The sequence below is a fragment of the Falco biarmicus genome, chromosome 4 (genome assembly GCF_023638135.1).
Source record: "Falco biarmicus isolate bFalBia1 chromosome 4, bFalBia1.pri, whole genome shotgun sequence".
NCBI lineage: Eukaryota > Metazoa > Chordata > Aves > Falconiformes > Falconidae > Falco > Falco biarmicus.
The window spans coordinates 24,729,011-24,753,562 of record NC_079291.1 but is presented as its reverse complement, the minus strand read 5'-3'; the positions used below and the strand labels follow the sequence as shown (position 1 = coordinate 24,753,562).

Here is a 24,552-nt window from a genome sequence, read left to right as displayed (position 1 = left end):
CTGCTGTTCACCTGGTAGGAAAATTGGTCTGCTGAATAAGCGAAGTCCTTTCAAAAGACAAAAAATGGCACTTAGAAGAATTTTTCACCTTTTCTTTTGAGAGAGAGCAAATGCATGCATGAATGCACACATGAGGATTCTTGCTTTGAAGGAAAAAGAAGTGCAGAATAAATCCTATCTGGAATAGAGAGAAAAGTTTCAAGCAACTCTTTGAAGAGTCTCTCAAACAATCGCAGGAGACATTCAAGAAGTGGGAGATAATTCTGTGTGGGGGAGAAAAAGAAGTTGAATTGAACTCTCAAGACCTGTGTATGTGGGTGCATGTTACATGCTTCTTCCCTCCGGAATTATTTGCTCACTCCTTGATGGGTGTTAACTTGAGAGTCAATGGAGAAAAAGACAGGAGGGACAGAAATCTGGTGGAACTACCTGCTGGAGCTGCCAGTGCCTCTTCACTGACAGAACTAGACAAGACAGATGACAAGAACTAGCTCTCTGTGCTGGAAATCTGCCTTTGGCAACACCCTCTAGAGCGAGCACAAGGAACCATGCCTGAGTTCATCCAGTGATAGAAAGTGTGCCCTGCTAAGGACTAGAGAAGCTTAAAGCTCAGGAGGTTGGTGCTGATGTGCAGCAGGTATTCAGAATGCACAATACAAGTTTCACTGATAACAATAAATAAATTTAAAAAAAAAAAAAAAAGGGCTTTCATGAGCCTGATGCCCTTTTTATATTCTGGCTGATCTGTAATCTCATAATGGAATGAGAGAATAGCATCGTTTGAAAGAGGTTGCAACATAAAAATGTCTTTGAGTCACTTTGTGTTGCATTAAGTAAATTGGTTGTTTGGTAGTTCTGTAAATAGAAGGTGATGGTGAAACCTGAAGAGCACTCCTTGTTACTAAGCAGTAGTATAGGGAATAATGTTGGAGGAATGTTTTAAATTCCTTGATATTTCAGCAGTTCTGGATGCCTCAGGACCTCTCCAAAGATCCTTAGTTTTAACAGCAAGTCTCTTAGTCTTTCCTGGAGTTATGGCATGTAATGTGTGTAAGTTATATGTGTAGGTATGTGTGTATATATAGAGGTATATATTTACATATTAAAATGAAAGGGAGTAGGAAATGGCATGCATTTGAGAAATCTAGAGAGAGAGATGGATGCAGTTTGCAGTTGGAGAAAAAGTAGTAATTAAGCAGAAAACGGGTCGTGAAGGGAAGGAACTCTTACCTCAGGAGACAGCCTGCCCTACTTTCTTTTCTCACATTTTGAAATCTATGAATCTTTTACTTGCTTTATCACTTTTCCTGATTCCCTGCAGGCCAGAGCTGACAGCTAAGCCTCTGTTTCATCTTAAACTGTTCAAAGCGTGTCAGAAAATGACTTACCCTGCTGAGTCTGAAAGTGGCTGCATGATTGCAGGAACCCACCTACTGGTTACCCCCAGTCCAGGTGATCACTGTTGCTTGAGGGAAATTGTAATGATAGTCCCAGAACAGCTGGCAGATTGTTAGAATATATGGTCTTTTACTGCTTACAGTTGAAGACCAGAAACTGAGTTAACTCTTTTTTTTTTTTTTTTTTTTTTTTTTTTTTTATATATATATATATCCTCTCTAGAAGTAATTATTTATGTCTTGGGCTGGTTTAATTTCCCCCCTTGTGTTATTAACAGCTGTTCTGTATATGGACAGGGTCAAGCAGTTGCACTGCCCATAACTGTCTTGACTGTTTATTCTGTGGACTCTCTCTCTGCCTTTGAGTACAGCTTTTACAAATCCTTTCTATTTTTATTCCATTGCGCTTCTAAGAATTACCTTTAAAATACACTGTTGTCACTATACTTCAGCATGATAAAATGCAGGGATAAGGTGAGTGCAGCCACATTCATGTCTCTGAAAGTCAGATTCTACTGGCATTTCTACAGTAATTTCATTTCAGTAGGCTTTGACTTGTGCTGAAAATTCATATACCTCAAACAGTTCTCTGTGACAAAGCAAAATAAAGCAGGATAGGAATTGCAGACTGTTTAGGCTCAGCCTGTATCATGAAATAATATGCTTGTGTACTGCTTTTCATCTTCAGAGTTTTACCAGCTATATTATCTCTGAGAAGTGACGTGTAAGTAACTGGTGTATAAGATTCTTACGTTGAAATGCATCTGTGATGACACCTGACGCAACGTTTTGCAGTTCTAAGGAGGAAGCCGTAACACCATTTATCACTAGTGGTAGCTCTTGTGAGATAACTGTTTCCTTTTTGGGTATCTGAGGAGAAATAAAACACTAGTGCTAGGCACAGCTCCCCTTACTGTCACAGAGTATCTTGATTTTGTGCAGGTGAGACTGTAGGGAAGTCGTTGATGTCCTGATAACTTATAACCACCAGGTACGAAGGTAAAAGTTAGAGGACTTGTGGATCCATGAAGCTCTGGAGTGCCCACCTAGAATTAATTTTGCAGTTCTCCCCACTGTACTGAGATGTAGGAGGTGGAGATGTACCCTGCCATGAGTTACACATACCAGAAACTTCCTTCTTGTTTTTGTAGGGTGAAACATTTCCCAAGGCTCTCCAAAATCAGCAGGGAGTTTCTGGATGTCATTTTGGATCTCTGCTTACCATATTGGCTGAATTCAAGCCCTTAACCCTAGTCCCATTAGTCAGCAAGGAGTCTCTACAACAATGTCAATGGTTTTATGTTTCTTAAGATTTGATTGTGTTGTTGGCACAGCTGGAGTCACCATGCAGTGCAAACAAGGGCAGTGGTCTCCAATTTACAGTGGCAGATCATGCAACAGTAGAGATGTACTACCTTGAAACATATACCTTGAATTAAGAAATAAATGTCAGCTATATGGTCTTTATAAACTATTTTATGTGCATAGGAATTTAATAGGAATTGTTACTTGCTGTAGTGTCTGTCTTTGCCCTTATTATTACCAGCTTGGACAATTTATGTGCCAGCTGATTTCTGAAATTTTAGGATTTCTGAGTCCCGCGAATCCATATCATGGTGGGTGCTGTGGTAGTAATTAGAGTAAATAAGGAGATTAAGACCGAAAAGATATTGGGTAAACAGGCCTTATTACCTCCTTTCTAAACAAACACTGCATTGCACTGTGAAATTTACTACCTGAAGACGTTTCACACATCAGAGATGTGGCAAGAAACTTGGACAGGATTATCTTAGATAGAGGGGTTGTGTGCAAACCCCTCTTGAGTTATTGTGTTAGTTAACTATCTTTATTACATATTGAAAAATCATTAAAAAAAACCCAGAAGGGCAGTTGGGTCATTTATGTGTCCTTCACCGAAGCACTGTTCACAGAAGTAATTCCAAACTAATTCATTGCTTCTGCTTGTAGCATTGCAGAGGGGCTTGGTTTATGCCAAGGGCCATCACTTGAAGGCACTCAGCACCTTCTGAGAGGTCTGCTGCAGGACAGCATCAATGATATTTTGGATGATTTCTCAGAAAAATATGGTATATCACATTATAGATATGGGAAGAGAAGCAAATTTTCCAGTTGTAATCTGCACAATATAAAAGCTGGGGGCACCCAGGCACACGTTTGTTTTAGTAGATTTTGGCAGTGCCTTGCTTCTCCACTATTAAAAAAGGGACAATATCCCTGCTTTATGAAGGCCTAGGAGAATAATGTTGGTCTTCTGGGCATCTTGTAACAGAACAAATGCTGAAGATACTGCTTTCCTTATTAGATGGACAGATCTGTCAATGGGCTGATGGAGGAACCGATGCTGAATGAAATTGATAAGCTACAGATCATTGTAAGAGAAATTAACTTTCATAGGTGCGGAGTTCTGTATTATGCAGTGTTACTAGCCCGGATGTGTGGTAGCTGCTATAATGATTTCCCTGCTTGACTAACGAGGCAGAATTTTTAAAGACTGTGCTTTTCCTTTTTTTTTTCTTCATTTTTTTTTTTTTTTGTAATTTTGCTGAGTAGAAATGTAACATAAAAATCTGTATTTTAAAATATTCATTTATTTTTCTTTCTTTCTTACAGCTTGTGGCCAATGCAATCCTTTTTGTCAGTGTAAATTTGTATGGGGTCTTTGTGAGGATTTTGACAGAAAGGGCTCAGAGGAAGGCATTCCTTCAGGCGAGGAACTGCATTGAGGACAGGCTGAGGCTGGAGGATGAAAATGAAAAACAGGTCAGTTTCTAAGCCTTACTACTTTTTCTCTCTTTCTTCTAAGATGGCTGTAGTTACGTGAACCACAAGTCAGGGCATTGCTGCCCAGAGTGCGACAAGGCACGTGTGCATTTCCATTGCGAAGGGAGGGTGCTGCCTGCCCCACTTGCTGCAGCTCTTCCTCCCCAGTGCATGCACACTCTTCATCTGCCGCGCACAGAAGGTGCAGGCTGGCCCCACGGCTGCTGACAGCTCGAGCACCAGAGAGGATGTATGTTAGGGCTAAGGCAAAGCTAACATGCTATTGCAATCTAGGATCCTGGGGGTGTTCTGCATGGATGTTTTTGGGTGGGTGTTAGATACGCTGTAAATACTTCTGGCTGTGTGTTGTAACTTGTTTGCATTCATGACACTCATAAACAAAAGTCAACATTTTGGGGGCAGGGGACTGCACTGACACACATGAATAACTGTGGTATAACTGTGATCTATTCTTTTTCTCAAAAGCCACCTTAGTAGTTTGATGGTGTATTTCACACAGTTTTATCAATCAATCTTCAATCAATCAATCTTCCAAACAGATTTGGAAACAATGAGAAAACTTGCTATATTGTGGAGCTTGCTGTTGTTACTTACAGGTCTGAATCCTAAACCTTCCAAGATGTGTTCATACGTAAGGTTTGGACTACATTTTACTTTCTGTCTAGGTGGTAAAAGACGGCCACACTGGAATACATAGGTGTAACTCCATTGACTGCTGTGGAATGATGGTAACTTACGTCAATAAAGGACTTCAGTGGTTCTCAAACCTTGCTATACAAGATGTTGGTGTCCTCAAAGCTTGTGTACCTCACACACTTTTACTCACCTTCCTTTGCAGTTTCTCTAGCAAGTCTATTCCTATGCGTGAAATAATGTGGGTCCTTAAGCACTTTCTGTTACAAATTCAGTGAATGCATTTTCGTGACCTGAATGTACTCTGGAGTAAGTAGGCATCTTCTTTGAATGACTGTGTATCTTTGCTGGCTGTGTAAAAATGGTATTAGGATCAAGGCCGTTAGGTTTGATTCTGGTCTTTTGCAATCCAAAGCTGCAAATTTTCAAAGGCATAATTGTGCCATGAGTGAATTTTTGTGGGATCTAGGCAACCCTGCCATTTGTGCCTTTGAAAACCCACTTCTGGGATCCAGTATGAAAATAATATAGATTTTTTTTGTGTTTCTCTTGTTAACACGTTAGCAATGTCTTATTTTATAATTTATCCATGCATGTCTAAACCCAAGAAACCCAAACCATCACACATAGGTACCATTATGGTTGACAGTATACCTAGAGAATCCTGCAGATGTTTTTCCAGTGCAGTATAGAGGTCAGTGAAGAGAATACACTTTTCTCCTGCACATGTGAAATTAACTTTATGCAACACAGTACAAAACTCAATGCAGTGGTTAAGTATGCTAATTACCTGTCAAAAGTACCACCAAAATCCTTGCTGTGGCTGCTCTCACACTACGTCAGTATACTTCTAAAACCAGGGCGAGAATTAAGATGTGATTACAAGCTACAGAATTATTCTGCAGTTGCTGTGGCATAACTTAGCCGAAGTTTCCAGCTGGCAACACTCAAGAATGTTTGAGAGGAAAAGAGACGTTACTGACCTAGTTCAATTTTTGTGATCATTCCTTTTGTTCCCTGAAGTACCAACATTACATGTTAAAAAGAATGGAATTTTTTCTTCAGACTTTCTTGTTTCATTTGAACGCTCTAACCTAAATACTATAGCCCTTTCACATTGAGAACTGTAATCCAAAATGCTAAAACCTTTCCCTGATATTTCTGTGCAAGTCTCTAGTGGGAAAGGAAAGAACATACTCTTGGCTTTTGAACATACACAGCCTTCTGGAGTTAAAGTGTTGACTGTGTGAGACAGATGCCACAGCTGCAACTGTAAGTGAGATTTCTTCCTCTGTGCCCTACTTACAAGTGAATCTCCTCATATGGGATGCATTTGTAGTAACGGTCTCACCTGATAATTTTGATAAATCTATTTTTATGAGCAAAGGCAAAGATCTCATGTTGTAGCATTTTTGGAGTCGTCATGGAGGAATCTGCAGGCAGGCTTTAGGAGTGTTGCTGGGGAGTAAGGGAGCAGACGGACTCTGTTTATTTTGAAAGTCAGTTTAATGTTCATCCTACTCTCTGTTCTCTGTGGTTACAACAAATAACTGGCCTCGACGGTTGCATCATTCGTTATGTGGCTGAATGTTAGCCTGCAATCCCAGGGTTACACCAAAACCCAAGTTTTAGACCATGAGCAAATAGTTACAATCATTCACTTGGGATAAGCTGCTTCTCTTGTTGTCTACGAATCTCAGCAGTAAGACCATCCTCTGCAGAGCGAGAATAAATATTGTGAGGTGGTGGGTCCTGTTCCCTGGAGCTGCGCTTGTTCAGATCATCCTTTGCCCATGCAACAAGCAAGGCGTTGTCACCCTGCTCCCTGGAGGGCTCCCAGCGGTAGCTGTCCCTACCCATCCTGAGAGCAGCCTCCAGGCAGCTTCACCCCTTCCCAAGCAAGCCAGAAAGGAGCAAGCAGGGAGGATGGGGAATGGGGGATCCGTTCAGTGTAGAGAAAGTAGCAATCTGCTGCTGCTGGAGGCTGCTCGCCATCTGATGCAGAGGGGAAACCAGTAAGGAAGCTGTGGCTCTCCAGATATCAATTCTCCATGTGGTGGCTCCTGAAGTGGTGCTCAAGGAAGCAGTAGCATTCTGACTCCGAGCCTGTCTAAATCTGAAGTGCAACCGGACCCCTGTGTTTATAGCCACCCATTTTCTGAGTCTCTCTTCCAGTGTGTGTATAGTTTTGTCCTCATAGTTTTGTGATGGGGAATTTCACTCTAATTGCACACTCTGTGAAACAGAGCTTCCTTTTATTTGTCATAGACTTGTTGTCTGATGACTTGATTGGGTTCCCTCCAGCTCTTATTTCTGTGATAAATTATGAGTAATCATTCTACAGTAACCTTTTCTATGCTACTCTCAGTGCTGTAGACACATCTCATAACCCTGTTCATCTCTTTCCAAGCTGAAGAATTGCAGCTTGTTGATTCTCCTGATGGAAGCTGTTTCCTACCCCAATCTTGCTGACTTTGTAACAAATCTTACTTACGTTTCCCCCGGCCCTGCCAACAATAAGAATATTTTAATGCGTATTCATGCATTGGGTTTGGAGATAAAGCATATAGTTTCCATCAGTGAAATGCACTTGCTGCAGCACAGGCTGATGTGAAAATTGCTTGCTGTTTTCATATGAGGAAGGCTGGAAGAATGTTTGACTTCATGCAAACCTCTAAAGCCCACAAAACCAGCTTAGATATCATCACTGGTCTTTAATTGCATAAGTACCTGCAAATATATTTACAAAACAAAGACAATCTTTCAAGCAGCTTGTTTAGGTTTTTCCTTCCCTCCTAAACGTGACTTTTGTACATGCTCACAATTAGAATGTGATGGTGGGAGAACAACTGGAGAACGGCAAAGTCCAGAATGGTGTATTGGCTATCTTAGAACCTATTTGTGAATTCATATGTAGTCTGTCACTCAAACCACTGGTTTTGAAGGATATATTTAGGGGTGGCACCCGTCTTTCATGAAATAGTCGTGTACTCCACTACAATGCATGAAGTTTATTACATGCTTTAACGTGAGAAGCTGAAGGAGGCACTAAAAACGACAGGGAACTGGGAGGCACCGGGCTGAGACAGCCAGCTCTGTGGCTAGATTCGGTGCCAGAAGCATGGCACTCCAGGTAGCCTGATCGGTTTTGCTGAGAGGTAGGGTTGTTCCCTTTGCTGGTACAACACCATGCTGCTGCACTGCTGCTGGTTCTGGGAGACAAACAAGCACCTTGGTGTTGCTCCATCCTGTGCTACTGTACCTCTTCACCAGAGTGTTTGAAACTAGTGAAATTCTCTTTATGCAATGCTGAATTGTGCATATAAATGTCTGCATGTATATGTGTATGCCTTCCAAGTGTCTGCTGCATTTTAGGGCAGTATCCTTAACATTGCATATATAGTAGTTGGGACATGGCTGAGATTTGATTAATAACTATCTATGGAAAATGAACTTTTGTCAGCAAAAGATACCACGAGTCTCAGTGCAGAATACTTTGAACTGCTGCTTAGGATGTTTTGGGTTCCTATTCTCTGCTGAGTTGAAGATCCCCCTTCAAAACAATTCAGTCTAGATATTACACGTTTTGGATATGTGTACTACCTCCTGTACCTTTGGGTAAAAGGATGACACCCGCAGCAACTTTCCGATGGTTTTATTCCATTATGTTTGATTTCAAGCATTTATGAAAAAAGGGAAAAAAAAGAATTTGAATAAAGCAGACCATGTTGGACTTTCATTTGGGTTGTTTTTTTTTTTCTTCCAGTTCAGCAGCCAAACTGAAGAATTAGTTATTTGCACAGCCTCAGGCAGAAGTAATTTCTAGGGTGCCTAACAGCATGCTTATCAATGCATAATCAGGTTCTCTTCATGTTTCCCATACTTTTTATTCTCAGGATCTTGCATCTTTTCTCATTGCAATGCCGAAGAAAACATGAACTCTATCATTAAAACACAGGCCGTGTTTCCATAATCATTCACGCTGGCTCTGTGCATCAGCAAATTGCCCTGCAGCAAAAATTTCATCTGGATCATGTGTAGGCAGAAAAAACATGTTCTTGTCAAATTATCTAGTGTGCAACAGGGAGTTGATCCTGATTTTACACATCTTGCAGCACGAGCGTTGATAACCTGATCCCCCCAAAAAACTAGCTGATACAATCTTTGTAAAACATAGGTGAACTAACTAATTTTAGCTGACAGGGTGAACCTGCACCATATTAGTACTATATTCTGTCTTACAAGGAGGCTTAAAATTGAATGTATTGTGTCATCAAATCACAACCTTACACAGGAAAGTCCACCTTCAAATAGCTGGTTTTTTCTTTTCTAGGGTCAGGGAGAAGGGAAAATTTGGAGCATTGCAGGCTCTAGGTTTGAACTGCTGGGCTTCACGCCCACCCATGCAGGCTGGCCAGCAGTGCCTCTTACCCAGATAGCAGCAGCAGCAGCACAGATGGGAGCTAGACCTGCTCTTTGCTTCGTTTGCCACCTTTGGCTGCTTAGATCCTTACACAGAGCTGAGCTGACCTGTTGACTCCCTTTATGCAGCTGCACAGCACCACTGGTCGATCTTCCACCTTGTTCAGTTGCAGAGGCAAGTTTCTCCCTCCCACACAGCAATAATTGCCCAGACACTTTCCAGCTACTAGCATCTGTTAGACCCCAGTCATACAATAGTCATGCAAGTGTTTATCCTTCATACAGCAGATAATAAATCTGAGGGTACTCAAGTTAATTGCAGAGCTCCAGGTGGAAGGCTTCAGCTTCCACCTGAAACCATTAGGAACCACTTGTTATCCCTTGCAAGGCAGGGTATAGCAAACAAATACATGTGTTCTGATTTTACAGCTCTGTTGCACCTCTCTCTATGCAGAATAAGCCTCTCATGTGAAAGTGGTTAGTGCTAGAACCTGTGTTGTTTGGCATGCTGTTGGGGTTCTTCTTACCTAACTCTGGCTAAGTGAAAGTGAGGCTTGTAATCTAACCTTTTAATTTATAGGCAGTAATCCTTAGTAGACACATGCAAGGGTAGTTCATCCCTTCTATCCTGGACACCTTGCTGAAGACGCGTTTTTTCCCTGGGAGTGGTTACCAGGGGGACACATAAGCTCAGCTGTGTGATTAAAGAGAGGTGCCTTGCAACTGGACCTGAAATGTCAGAGCGCAGAAACTCAGTAATGCACAAAAAACCCACACAGTTGTAAATCGTACAAAGTACCTGCATTTTAATTGCATTATAATTGCATTACTCTACCCACATGCCTTTAATTTGCAAAATTAAATCATAGGAAAATCTATAGAAGTCTTTAAAAAGACACATTTAAAACAGGAGGCCAGATCAGCTCTGTAACAATTTGGTTTAACTTCATTTCATCCCCTGAAAGCTTCCTGATGTTAGCAAGTGTCGTAGTTTAACCCCAGCTGGCAAGAAAGCCCCACACAGCCACTCACTCACTCCCCCCAGGGGGATGGGGGAGAGAATCAGGGGAGTAAAAATTAGAAAAATCGTGGGTTGAGGTAAAAACAGGTTAATGGGTAAAGCAGGAGCCGCGCACACAGCACGGCAAAAGGGGGGGTTCACCCACCACCTCCCATGGGCACGAGGGGCTCAGCCCCCCTCCTGGCAGCAGGGCTCCCGCATGCCCAGCGGGGGCTTGGGAAGGCAAACGCCGTCACTCTGAATGTCCCCCCCTTCCCTCTTCTTCCCCCAGCTTTGTGCTGAGCATGGTGTCCTATGCAACAGACCCTATGCATGGGTCTGCTGGGGGCAGCTGTCCCAGCCGTGCCCCTCCCAGCCCCTTGTGCCCCCCAGCCTGCTCGCTGCGGGTGGGGTGAGAGGCAGAACAGCCCTCGGCTCTGTGCAGGCACCCTCAGCAGTAATGAAAACATCTCTGCGTTATCAACGCTGTTCCCAGCACAGATCCAAAACATAGCCCCATACTAGCTACTATGAAGAAAATTAATTCTATCCCAGCCAAAACGAGCACAGTAAATATGTGAATCAAATTGGTTATCAGCCATTTCATTTTTTCATACAAGGTATGAACTATGGCAAGTGAGCAGATTTTTAAAGAAGGCAATAGGGTATATGAACTTTGGGTTTTAGTATAAGGTATATACTCATACTCAGTGTATCAGGGGATGTTTAGGCTGCTTTTTAATGCAGGGTTTTGGGGTTTTTTGTAATCATGCCACCTATGTTAAGCTCTTACATGTTGTAATGGGTGCTGGCTTACATTGACTAGAGTAGACAAGAAATAGGTAAGTTAAAAAATAGTAGTTATATCATTCTAAAATCTGTTGATACTTTGGCTGTTAGAAGTTTTAAAGTAAATGTTTGGAAACTTCAAATATTTTCTGCTTCAAACGACTGTCAGTTACATATGCTGATGTTGTTTGACTCCTGTGAATTTTTCGGTTTATCGTTTCTACTTGCTCCATCTACGTTCCATTAGAGAGAATGAGGAGGAGGCAGAATAAGAGCACACAGGCCTGTCACTAGGTGATTAAAAATACACTACCATACAGTTTTCAATAGCTAATATTGTGGATAACAGTGGCTAAGGCAAATTATCATAGGTAGGAAGAACACTGGCTATAGTGCCTCAAATCCTTAAGTTAAATAGTAAGACAGACACTTCAAAAGTAATTTCTTATGTCTGATTTTTAAATTTAGAGCAATATCCACGACATCAGTGCTGTGTGGACACTTGTGAAATGTTATTATGTATTTTAGTAGGATGCCACAGGATAAAACAATGCAACCTCGGGAGTGATTCCTTGATGGTCTTTCTTCCCTCAGCAGAAGGAATTCATAGGGAGCTTTAAGATGTCATTAGGAAAGTTCCCTTAACGTGTATTTTTATTGTTGTCCGTAGAATTGTTTTCACTTCTAGAAGTGTCTTAATTATAACAAAAAGCTAGTTAATGCTTTAACACGAGCTTGACGCAACTTTTGCTGTGCCGCTCTTAAAACTCAAGGTGGTTCCACCCTCAACCAGCAGCTCTGCCACACAGATGCTTCACATGACAGCAAGTGGTCCAGCCACAGCCACACCTGCAGTGTGCCAAATGGTTCCTGAGTTGCTACGCTCCTGCTTAAGCACAGATTATCTCAATGATCAGGATACTGAGCTGGACACCTTGGTTTCATTCCAGTGTGTGACAGTATATGCTATTTGCATACATGTACTCTCATAGATATTTTGCCTGTTCCTTTTGGTCAAACTTCTGTGAAGGTAAAGAGCTAGACCACATCCCATTAACTGATTAAAAAATATAATTCTAGGATTATTTTTTTTTCACGTTTGCCATTCTAGAGTGAACTTCTGTCTGTCACGTAATTTAAATTCTTTCCAAGGTTTCTGTTCTCCGTTACCTCTGAAATAGAAACTGATTTAATTTGGAGTTTAGCTTCCTTTCAGGCACATTTGATTAGGAATTTCCCAGTTTGACAATGTAGTAACAAACTAAATCTGAGTCACACTTGTTATTTTAAGTGAGTGAATAGAATCATTGCTTCCTTAGCATGTTTGTGGTCGGTCCTTGTGTTTTCCTCTTTGGAAGGCACTGAGATTTTCTGCTGTTGGGTTAGTCTCACTTCCCTGCTCTGTGAAGACAAAATGAGGACAAGTAGCAAAGGACAAAACCTTTTAGGTTTTTCTAACCAAGATCAGAAAAATTCTAGACTTTTCAAAGCAAAGTATTGTATCTTAGTCTCTGGAGATTTTGGCATCTATTCCATTTTGCTGGTTTGCACTGTGATTTGCTTTCATATTGCTAAACTGAAGACATCTGTGGTTTGTGAAAAAGGAAATGCTAACTGCTTACCAATTCATATGGCTTACTTAGCTTCTAAAATTATTGCTTTTGACTTCAGGTTCCTGGGTTTTTTTAAATCCTCAGTCAGCTTACACCCACTCCTAAGCTCAGTTTCTATCACTGGCAATCAAAAAGTTTATCTTCACTGAAGAGTTCCTGCTTGTTCTACCGCTGGCAAAAATCTGTAATAAGAAAGGGCACGTGCTGATACTGAGTGGCTGCCACAGCTCTCAGCGGGTGCTGTATCTGGCGACAGCTATGCTGTGAAGTGCTGGTGTGGCATCGTGTCCTTAATGTTCCTCCGGTTGTTCCCCCATCCTGGGCCCTCGGGCACAGACGTTGTGTGCCCCAGCAGTGAGGACAGGGGACAGGCAGTGCCTGCAGCCTTCCTCCCCTGCTCCCCGGCGCTGGCCCCACGCCGCAGCAGGTTTGCCACGTACCAGTGTGCTGCTGGTGGAGCTATCGTGATTTTGGAGAAGGAGTGTGGTGAAGGAGGATGTCGTATGTTGTGGGGTGGAGGAAAAGCAGAGAGGGCCACAGTGCCAGTGCCTTCTCCAGCACGTTCTGTGGGAAAATCCCACTAGCTGGGGGCTGGAGGATTAGTGAGGGCAGAAGAGGGGGTGCCCCTGCCTTGCTGAAGGTTGAGCTCTGTGACTGTCACTTCCTGAGGAATATCTACATGCCTGGTCCAGGTATTCAGCGTTCCATTGCTGGAACAAACCAGATGTGTGTGTGGGCTGGAAGAGGTGAACCTGTAACAGCAAAGGAAACTCGGTGCAGGAGGGGTACGTCGGTGGGGCTCTGCCTGCTCTTCCACTTAGCCTGCAAGGGGGTAGCGCCGGCAAAGCTGATGCTGCTTGCAGTGCCATCCTCCTAGCATCTTCAGAAGGCAAGAAGGGAGAGACAGTGACAGGGTTGTTGTCCTAGCCCTGTTGGCAGTGGAAGGCATTGCGCTGTGCGGCACTTCAGCCTCCAGCAAACCAGAGCTCCCCTGTGCCCGGGCTGCAGGCTGCCTGGGCACTGAGTTAGCCCTTCTGTGTTCCCTTAGGTCACAGCACTGGCAGGTGACAGGTACTCCTATTCATTTCTAAGGCCCCTCTTTAATGGAATCAGAAAAGCCTTTTAAAAAGAAATTAATTTTTTTGAATTTGTGTTTTAAGCGTGTCTTTTTGTTTTTAACAAATTTATATTTGTTCAATATAACAAATTTAACAAATGGATACTCAACACATATGCACGCTGTCAGTACTACTGATCATTTCACTAAAAAAAAAATGATCACAGGGGATCACTTCACTGAAAGATGAAACCTGACCTTCCTGACTTTGCAGAAGAATGGGCAAAATGTTTTCTTTCCACATGGGAAGAGTTAGAACGGTATGTTCAGTGGCTGTTGTGTGCCAAAAAAAATTTCATCTTCATTGATGTGTCCTCAAGAACTCACTTATTAAAATTCTACTGGAGTGTGATAGATCGAAACAAGGACTAAACTAATGTTTAATATATAAGATAAGCTTTGAAAACTACCACTTGACATTTTTTTGTTTGTTTTCGTAGCAGATAGTTTCAAGTATACCGTATTACTGTCTTCCCATACCCTCTAACCTTCTCTGGATGTTTCTGTGGTTGGTAGCATGTCTGACCCACGCAGCTTTTGAACAGAACGGTGACCAAGACTAAAACAAGCAGTTTGTGTTGAGACTAATGCTTTACCTCCTAACTCCAGTTCCTCAAAGGAAGAGCACTGAGTTAGAGTATGTTTGAAATGTGTGTTTTAAGGATACAATTCCATAATTGCTGCTTATTTGGTCACTGGTGGCTGCACCTAGGGAAAGTTTCAGACCTTTCTTTTTCTTCCCCATGTTCACTGCAGAAAGGCAAAAAGTTTTGCCACTGCTTTGTATTTTTCCCTGCCTTACCTTGTTTTCCTGTACCTGTTTCTGCCTTTGCTGAAGGGACAAACAATGCAGTGTTCCACACTTAGTTTGAAGGGGTCACTTTGAAGATGCAATCACTGCTGGAGTCACAAAATACCTGTCTGTAGCAATGTACCGCAGAAGCCTGTTCCTTCCTCCCTGCTAAGCATAAGGAGGGCTTAAAGTTACCTGCTCTAGAGAATGGTCTGATTGTATCAGTATGGCTACTTGCCTGCACTATGGTGAGGCGAATAAAGATGCCTTAAGTATAAAGGCACTCTTGGGTTGTGTGAATTCAGTTTCTTCTTGATCGAGTTCACTTCCAGTAGGAAGATTTCCATTAACTGAAATGAGTATCATCTTTTCCCTGTCAAGTTTTCTGTGATGGTTTTTTGGATACCTTCAATGTTGCCAGTTAGGTTTCAAAGAGACTTAATACTAAGGATATGGCATAAAAATAAATAATAAATAATAAATAATGGTAGGTTGATGCTGCAGTCATTTATTCATTGCTAGTTTATATCTGGTGCCAATGCTGCTAGCTTGCCTTTCTGAAGATTAATCCTTACTGATATATTTCTAAAGCATTCTGATTTGGTACATATGAGGGCAACCAGGAAAACAGACTATGCTTTTTATACTTCTAGTTTCCTTGTTCATCCGCATTGCTTTTCTCTGCTTTTGTTCCCGTTTCAACAAGATTTGTGGAGCCTATCTCCAGTTATCCTACTAGCAATCTTTCAGTCCATTCTGGAATTGCAGCTGCCTTTTTAGGGTAGCATCATGCGAATACTCCACAGTCATTCAGTTGTCAGTGGGTATCAAGCTTTTTTACACGCAGAGGTTTCCCACTCATTTCGTCTCATGGATAGTACCTGAAAGGCACAATGTACTGCTGAGTTTTTGTCATCCTTATCACTTCTTCTATGCTGTCCTGTGAACTTTGTACCTTCGAGCAGTTTTATGGTGTCTTTACACCCACCCCCCAGCCCGATGCTTCTGCGCTCCATGCTTCCCGTTGTTCCCTCTGTTTTAGCCAAGACTTCACCTTCCCCTAATTCCTCTCAGACGTCTTACCTTCTCCATTGTAACTAATAACGTTCCATGTGGAATCCAATGCCTCATTAAACACTATGCTGATGACATATCCTGCCTTTCCTTTATTTAAATAAAAATAATCAGTTAACCATAGAAAGATGTCAAATGGTGCACGTCTACGCATCCAGTTCATCCGTAGTATATTGATCATCTACCATCAACCATCTACCATACCAGGATGTATGTTAGCCATCCTCCAAATCTGTGCATTAGGTGGCAACTTTATGGACAGTCTTTTATGTTTATGATTGTAATAATGACTTACTGGTAAATATAGTTTTTCAAGATATCTCAGGAACGTTCTGAAACATTGCCACCTTGTGGCTTTTAAGAAACCACCACTTCTAACAGCAGGGGGGTTTTGTGTGCTTAGTTGGAAGAAAGGGCATAGCATAGTTTAATTTGAAATAATTCACTAACGAGATCTTCTGTTCTTGCACGCATTTCACTAGGCTTCTTTGCTCTCTCACTTTTCTGTTTTCCTTGCAGGGAATTAAAATGGCTGTGCAATGTAATATAGGGATGACAGAGACCATAAACCCACTAAGCAATAGCTTTTAAAATTATTCAAGAGTGAACTTATCAAGGTATAATTAGGTAGCAGGTGGTAATATTTAGGATGTACTTTGGAGTCCCTGCTGACTAAGTAGAAGCTGAATCTCAAAATTATATGGATGAGCTGACTTTGTCTCATTAATGGTTTATATGCATGTCTGATGCTCATCTTCTCTAGGAAAAAAATTTTTTTTTAAATATGGTGGCACTTTCTATTTAAGTATAGCAATAACAGAAGACAATCTGTGATAGATGGCAAAAACGGGTGAGTTAGATTTCATATTTTGTATTGTAAAAAAGCTTGTAGAGTAGACGATCAAAATGCTCCTTTCTTTTGTGAGCTCCTTTTCCTGTTTGTCATCACTGTTGGAGTGTTACTATAACAACAAAAAAAAATAATCATATTTTATCAGCCAGGAAACAAAGGTCCCAAACCTCTTTTTCTTACATGCTTCCATTTTTCTTTCTTTCTTTTTAAAGTCCCTATGAAAATGCAAAAAGCAGTGGACTGTGGGCATGCAGCCTATCCTGAATAATGTGGTTCAGTGCCCAGGAGTGTGAGGAAGGACCGGGATCTGGAGTGCCATCCAGGGTTACTGCTTTCCCCAGCCTGAGCTCGGGAACCTCCAAGTCTCATTTGGAGAAGGCTCTGGAGCGCAGGATCCTTGGTGGGTGAGGGCAGCAGTGCCAGCATGCTGACTGTGAGCAGCAGCTCAGGAGGAGCCCAATGATGTGGAATTTTTGAAGAGACTGAGCTGCATCCACTGCAGCCCTTTTCTGATGGGATTGAAAGACATGCAAAGCAGTAAATTTTTCTGCATGGCCCTTTAGCAGGTCCAGACTGTAACTTTATTCCCAAAATGAATTCCACTAGATGTGCATATACAGTAGCATGAGAGGGCAAGGAGCAACGAGATCCAAAGAACAAGAGAAACACGAGAGCCAGCAGCTTTGAGGCAACGCTGAAGTTCCTCTGGATGTTTCTCCTGTCTCTCAGAAAAAAATGGCAACAACTATTTCCTTTGATAAAATAGTCTGCACTGACTATAAATAAGATTTTTATTTTGTTTTCTATTTATCTTATATGATAATTTACAGGATTGTAATTTAGCATGGAGAAGCACCAAGAGTACATCCAGTTTGTTGGTGGAAAGTTGTGAGGGGTCATCTAGCTGCACAGCAGGCGATGGGAAAGAAAAGCAAGGATGCTGGCTGGGAACATTGAGACATATTTCTGCATTTCATCCTGCTTTTGTGATGAAGGGAGAGTGGATTCATAAATGACTTAGAACTTGCTGAAGGAATTTGAGAATGTATCACAGTCATTTCCCATACAGATGTCAAAATAAATCATTGTGTACAATAGGAATAGAACGTGGTATTGGACTGGATAGCGTTATTTGGGAAGTTGCATGAAATGATTATAAATCAAGGTGAAAATTTCAAAGGGACTCTCAGAAAGTCATAAGTGTTTGGAAGAAGCAGTAAAATGAGAAAGACAATGATTCTCAAAATGGGAGGGGGGCAGGCATCTTCATTTGGAGATGGGCACAAGAAATGCATTTCTTAGGAATGTGCACTGTGGACTCCTGTAAAGGCAGAGCTAGGGTGTGGGTGGGAGCAGCTCTCCTAAGCGGGATGGGGATGGGAGAGGGAGCTGTGCTGAGAAGCCCCCAAATTGGAGAAAGCTGAAGAGAGCATTGGGGCAGAATAGAGCGTGCAGATGATGGAAACTTTTGCTTCAACAGTCTCTGTTTGCTTACTTCTTTCCACTTCCTCTCTCAGGAAAGAGAAATCACACTATTGCTAGAGGCTGCTGAGCCTTAAACTCCCCTGCTATTTTAGAAGACACACTTGTGTGCAGTAAGATAGCAGGATGGCTTCAGGTCTCCTCAGGGAGCCACAGGCACCCTTCCCTCCCGATCCTTGTGCTGTTGGCCCCCTTGGTACACAACGGTCAGAAGGGACCTCTGGGGATCATCCAGTCCTGCCACCCCCTCAAAGCAGGACCACCAGCGACACCAGGTCTAGTCCACTGTGGCTTTGTATAGCCAAGTCTTGAGTAACTGCAAGACAAAGTTTTTCCCCAGGTCTAACCTGGACTAAGAATTGGATGTTCAAAAAAACAAGTAGCCATATAGGATCTTTTGGGCCATTAACAGGGAGAAACAATTGTCTCCCCTCTCCCGCCCCATTTCTGTGCCTTTACATATTTTCTTCTTTGTCATGTGCATAATGGTGCTAGTTGTCGAATAGTGCCAAGGTAGTGCTGAGCACTTCCTAATTGGCTTGGGATGCACATTTTGACTTGCCTTGGAGTCAAATGAATGTTTGTTCCTTCTCTTATTTCCAGTGATGCTTCATTGCTGTGGGAGAAAGAAATCTGGATGTTTTACTAAATCGAGTGTCCTTTTCAAAATTAACTAAGTCTTCATTAATGGTGCAGAAATCCTCATTAATGAGGACAAGACAGCTGGCAGAAACAGCCCAATTTGGTGTGCCAAATCCCAGGCTAGGACTGGCAATTTAAAGTACAAGATTAATGAAAAATGCTGTGTATGAAGGAGATACAGGTCTTCATCTGTCATTTTCTTAGTGAGATTTATGCAGGAAATGCAAAATCATTGACAGACAATTCAAATCTCTGAAAAGAATCTTTTTTTTTAAGAAAGTGATTTCACTTTAGACGTCCATGTTAATGCTGAGTGAAGGTTTACAACAGGAGGAGAACAGAGCACAAATTCCTAAAATAGCTTAAGTTCGTCATAGGGCCAGGATTTAATCTTCTGGGTAGAAAACAGCTATAATAAACCTAAACAGCATCGTGGATCAGTGAGAAAGGTGAAATGTGGAAACACTGTTCTCTGTACTAGGCTCTGTCTTTTGGAATATGCCACATGTTGAGGCTACCTCTGTACAACATCATTTGTCACCAACAAGAAGGTCTGCAGTACTGGTGCTGTTGTATTCTAGTCAAAGTTGTTTCTAATTGATTAGCACTCCCTGCCTCACTCTTTCTGTTTTTTTTCTGTCACCACCCATCCCTGTCAGAAGCAACAACCGCTCAGGCATGAATGTCACCACGAATGTGACCAGCCTTGCTTTAGTGCTGTCACTTGTTCCACTCAAAGCACTATGCAGCCATGCACATCTAGTTTTCCTTTTAGTCTGCTTTTCAGATTATTTTGACACACAGGTTAGCCATACAGGAGCAAACAAAAAACATCAGGCAATGATGGTAGGACTCGCTGAGCAGGGATCCAGGCGGAGCAGGGATCCCCAAATTTTCCAAGGCCGTGTTTGGTGCATGTGAATTCCCTCTCACAGCTCCAACCCTCTGAGTCCTTGAGCATTCCTTAGGCAGACCACAATACTGATCTGCTTGACAGATGAGATTTTGCCCAAAACAAAAAAAACTTCTTATATTATTTTTTTTCTAGAGAGGTAGGTGCTGTCTTTCATTTCTTTTCAGTGCTTCGATACTTTCCATTGCAGGGTGGTTCCTTATATTTTCCAGTCTCTCTTCAAGTGACAATTCTTTACCGCCATGATGATGCTTTCCTTCTTGGCCTGAAAGGTGAGCAGTGGCTGCCCTCTGAGGAAGCCATAATTGAGTCTTTCCTTGCTTGTTAGGTCTGAGGCTGCTCACCCTCTTTGTAGAGACTCTACAATTCTTCCTCAGTAATCCATTTTATTTTATGTATTTTATTTTATTTTATTTTAATCTCTAATAAAAAAAAAGCAAGCCACCACAATTTGATACAGGATTTTCATAAGCTCCCTTCAGGTCTTTTAATAGTCGAGTTAACATGTATAGGAATCACTGTTTTTGTCACCTCCCTTAACAGACCTCAGACCTGCAGGTTTCAGCGCTGTCAGGCACCGCATCCTGCAGCTCTCCCATGCTACCCGCCCAGTAATGATTGTTATTACTTCCCTGTCTTCGGTGCTATTTACCATGCACTGCAGAATGCTCTGTGAGGTTTTTATTCACACATCGTATTGCAATTGTGTTTTCAGGCCATTGAAGAACTATTCAGCTAACACTGGTCTCTGGAAGAGCCTTTCAGTGTAATTTTTGTTCAGTTGTTTCTCTGTTTCAGTCTGACTTTCTAGGAAACAGAAACTGAAACCCCATTCTTTCTCCATAACAGCTTTGGAATTTACTTATCCAGGTCAGCAAAATGACAACAATCTCGTTTAATATACTCACTTAAAGAGAAGCTACAGTGACCATTTAGTCCTTGTCAGACATCGTAACATTGGCATCCAGGATTATACTCATGAAATTCCAGCATCCTTTGGAGTTTATACCGTCTTAACCACCAGAGAATTTAGCCATCAGTCCAGACTTCTCTCTTGTGTGGATTCTTTATTGTCTAATAGGTGGTCGGGTCGTTTTACAACCTCAGTATATTTCAGTTAAAACAGTAAATCAACTGCAAGACACGAGTAGTAGGCAACAGAGCTTTGTAACATCCAGTGCTGACAAAACTATGTGTTTTGGATTTTAACACAATTTAGGTTACCCAAACTACAATTCTGCTGCAGAGATACAAGCATAATAACTTCAGTTAGCATAAAAATTATAGTAATTAACCATTTTCTATCAATATGTGAGGCTTTTTGGTTAATCTCTAATTGATATTGCATAAACCTTTAAGAGGCATTTAATTCCATCATATTCTTTGCAATATTCATAGTATACATATAAGAACAATAGAAAATAGTCGATATTGCTTAGCCTCAAGTCCATATGAACTGCCACAAACATGAAGGAGCTATACTCTAAAGTAAGCACTAGGGCAGCTCTGCAAAATTGAGCTTATTCCTTGGTGTTATATTCAAATATTCAATGTGTCTCATTCCAGAAGATACTGCAAAATCAGAAATCCTTTGAGTATTGTGTGGTGGTGTTGGCTGGTGAGTATTTGCATGCAAGCAGCACAAAGCACTTGTCTGTGCAGATACCCTCTTCTCAGTGTTAATTGTTGCTCCTGATTTATTTAATGTCATTTAAATAAAAGGAAGATGTGGTTTGGCCAGGATCAGCACTTCTGTGACGTCTCGCAGCTCCATTATGGTGGCTCTCGATCATCAGATAGCAGTATCACAGAATAGTTGGGGTAGAAGGGGAACTCTGGAGGTCATCTGGTCCAGCCACCCTGGTTTCCAGGATGAGATGCTCCATCTACTTTTCCAGTACTCCAGGTGAAACTGACTGGCCAGTAGCTCCCTGGCTCCTCCTTCTTGCCTTTCTTGAGATAGGAATGACATTTTCTTTCTTCCAGTCTCCAGGCACTTATCCCAGTCACCACGTTTGAGCAAAGATTATAGAGATTGACCTTGCAATGACATCTGTCAGCTCCCTCAGTGCTTGTGGGCACGTGTAGAGGAATTGTAGAAAAATGAAGGCAGATTAATTAACATTGATAATATACAGCTGTGGGCTGGCTTCAGGGTCGGTGGGCTGGCTGATGTGGATAATGTGCAGCTGTGGCTGGTTCCTGCTAAGTAGTTAAATAGCTCTAAGGGGTATGGAAGAGGGTCCCTGGATGAAGAGAGACCTGGAAGAAGCAGAGGGAGTAGAGAGAGTGCCCTGGATGGAGGAGAGACAAGGAGAAGGATGTAGCAGAGGCAAGAAGCAGGGTGGACCGGCCTGAAGGGGATGGAGAAACAGCATGGACATTAGATGAACTGTTAAAACCTTGTGGGGGATTGGTGTCTGTGCTGGGGCAAGGTGTGGGAACTACTTATTGAAGTTAACCTGGTATGGGATGGTAAAAGCCTTGTTGTAGCTTGATGGTTTTGGTAGTGCTGTGACAGGTGTGTCCTATCAGGGCACATGGACTTACATATGTCCAGGTTGCTTAAGTATTCCCTGACCTGATCTTCTACTACCAAGAGTATCTCTTCCTTGCTCCAGCCTTGCTCTGAGTTCTCTGGAACATGGGATTCCTGAATCAGATCAGATGTGGTTATGTGAATTCATTCAGGTGGTTGCCATAGCTGAAGCTAGCGGGTCTGATGGTTAAACTTGGAACTGCAGTTTTAAATGGTGAGTGTTTTCTGTGTGAAAACACAACCTGAGTAGGTATAAGGACAACTTACAACACCTAAGAACACCTGCTCAGGTGTTATGTGTTAATGGGCCAGAATATGTGGAAAAACTACATAGGCCTTTATAGTCAGTACTGACAAGATCCAAAATGTTAGAGGTCCTCTTTACACCTGTCAGTGACCCATGCCAAAAATCTCTGTGGATATAGCAGGAAAGATGTTTATCCAGGGGTTCGTACTGATGTGTTCCATTCCTGAGATGGCTGGAACAGATGGTGCCACGCTGGATAAGATACCATTAAAATGGTACTTTTATTACTGTTCTGCTGATTCAGACAGTGGATAAATCTATCATCCGCTCTCACTGCTTAATAACTAGCTGTCATAGTTCTTCTAATGTAGCACTTTAATTAGATTCAGAAAAAGGACACACAAAAGGATAACAAACGGTCCTGGGAAGTCTTTCCCAGACAAATAAATGCTACTAACAATAAAGTTGTTGTTATTTTTAGCATTGTGATGTTAGTGAACGTTATGGACAGTTGTCAGCTCTTGAAGCTGACTCTTTGCTGTCTGTAGAGTTTCTTGAGTTTTGGGGGGTTTTTTTGTGCAGAAGACTTACAGACACCCACACAGTCTGCAGGAGTTTGAGAGAAATGGTTCCTATTGCTTATGCAGCGGAAATTCTCAGGAAGCAGACTAGGTTAGGAAAAGAGTGTACAGTCTGCTCGTTTAAAACTTTTGAATAATTGTCACACACTGTACCACAAAACTGGTGTTGTTTATGTTTTCTTTTAGGAACGTCTCTTGATGAGTCTTTTGCCTAGGAATGTTGCAATGGAAATGAAGGAAGATTTTCTGAAACCTCCTGAAAGGATTTTCCACAAGATTTACATTCAAAGGCATGACAATGTCAGGTAGGATTGATGTAGCCTGTGAAATAATTTAAAGCAGGGAATATTTAGTACAAATACAGTAACATGCAGTTGCAGCCAGGTCTTAGAGGGGGGAAAAAAAAAAAAAAGAGACAGTACAGTGAAGTTTCTTCATTTATGCCGAGGGGAGAATGGGCACACTAGGAAGACTTAATAGTCTCTGAGAAGATAATGGTGAATCAACAAATGGCTTAGAATAGTAGTGCTGGGAGGCAGACAGCTTTTTTTCAAATGAGTAGTCATTCTTTTTTTACTGTATTATATTTTGGGTAAGCAGGAGTACTTACTGCGTGGTAACTTTTACACATTTATATTTTCCTGATAGTAAGATGGGTTACTTTTAATGCAATAGACTTTCTGGGTAATAGCATGGAAATACAGAAAGAAAGAGCAATGTAAACTTAAAAAATAAAATTCCATCATATGAGCATTCTTCCTCAGAGGTTGACTGATGCTGAATGCTACTCCTTGCTCTCTTTCAGTGAAAGACTGTTGTGCAAGTACCCTCATTTACCCTGGTGGTTGCTAAAGTGCATTTTCATTCGCTATTGTTCTCTGCTCCCCCTAAAAATAAATTCCTTAAAGGCCTTGTCTGAATGGTGGTGGTTTATCATACTGCCTCTAGCTACTTTTTTCTCCAAAGTGCCTTACTTCCACACCAGAAACAGTTTTAAAGAAGTTTACTTGGTGCCACCCTTGCCCTAAGCAAGGTGCAGACTTAGTAAGTGGTGCTGCCGAGCTGCCTTGATTTGCACTGTGTACTTGCGTAAATACCCAGCAAGCTGTTGCCAACAGGTCCTGGTAGACTGCAGTTTTACCCCAGGATCTTTGTGACTGCAGATCTGAAGGATGCAGGGAAGCTCCAGTGGAGGACAGCACTACAGCATCCCTCTAGGAAGTGCTGCTGGTGCTTGGTGCCAATACTAAGATGTGTGCTTTACCCTTTTAAGGAGACTAAAACAAGTGTGTGGGGTTTGTTGTTTTTTTTTTTTTCCCTTTTGAGTAGTGGTATTTCAGTGCGATACCAGTCAGACCTAAGAGACCATTCCCCTATTCTCATGACTTGTGCTCTTCACACCAAATGTTCTGAAAACCACTATTAAAACAAACAGATAAAAAGCCTCTCTACAGTTCTAAATTCCTGGAGTTCTTAATGCCAACGCTATACAATGGAAAATAGAAAATGAGCTGCACTTTTACCTTTCCTAATGCAATGTTTTCTTTTTCTCCCAGCAGATATCTGGAAGAGGAGGTAGGCATGCAGTTAGTAAACTGCATGATTTTTCCACTCCTCACCTATTAAAAAACTGAACAATAAAAAACCCCACCAAA

At 41.8% G+C, this 24,552-nt stretch overlaps 1 protein-coding gene across 2 annotated transcripts in view; it reads left to right on the top strand.

Annotated features, from left to right (window-relative positions):
• The window catches only part of ADCY1 (adenylate cyclase 1), a 154,328-nt gene that overhangs the window by 36,186 nt on the left and 93,590 nt on the right, over nucleotides 1-24,552 (top strand). For both annotated transcript variants that reach the window (XR_008821554.1, XM_056336916.1), the window contains exons 2-3: nucleotides 4,029-4,178; nucleotides 23,084-23,202. Coding sequence is in view for 1 of the 2 variants with exons in the window: in XM_056336916.1 (XP_056192891.1) it covers nucleotides 4,029-4,178; nucleotides 23,084-23,202 (269 nt within the window). In the remaining variant the exon portion in view is untranslated. The remainder of the gene's footprint in view (nucleotides 1-4,028; nucleotides 4,179-23,083; nucleotides 23,203-24,552) is intronic.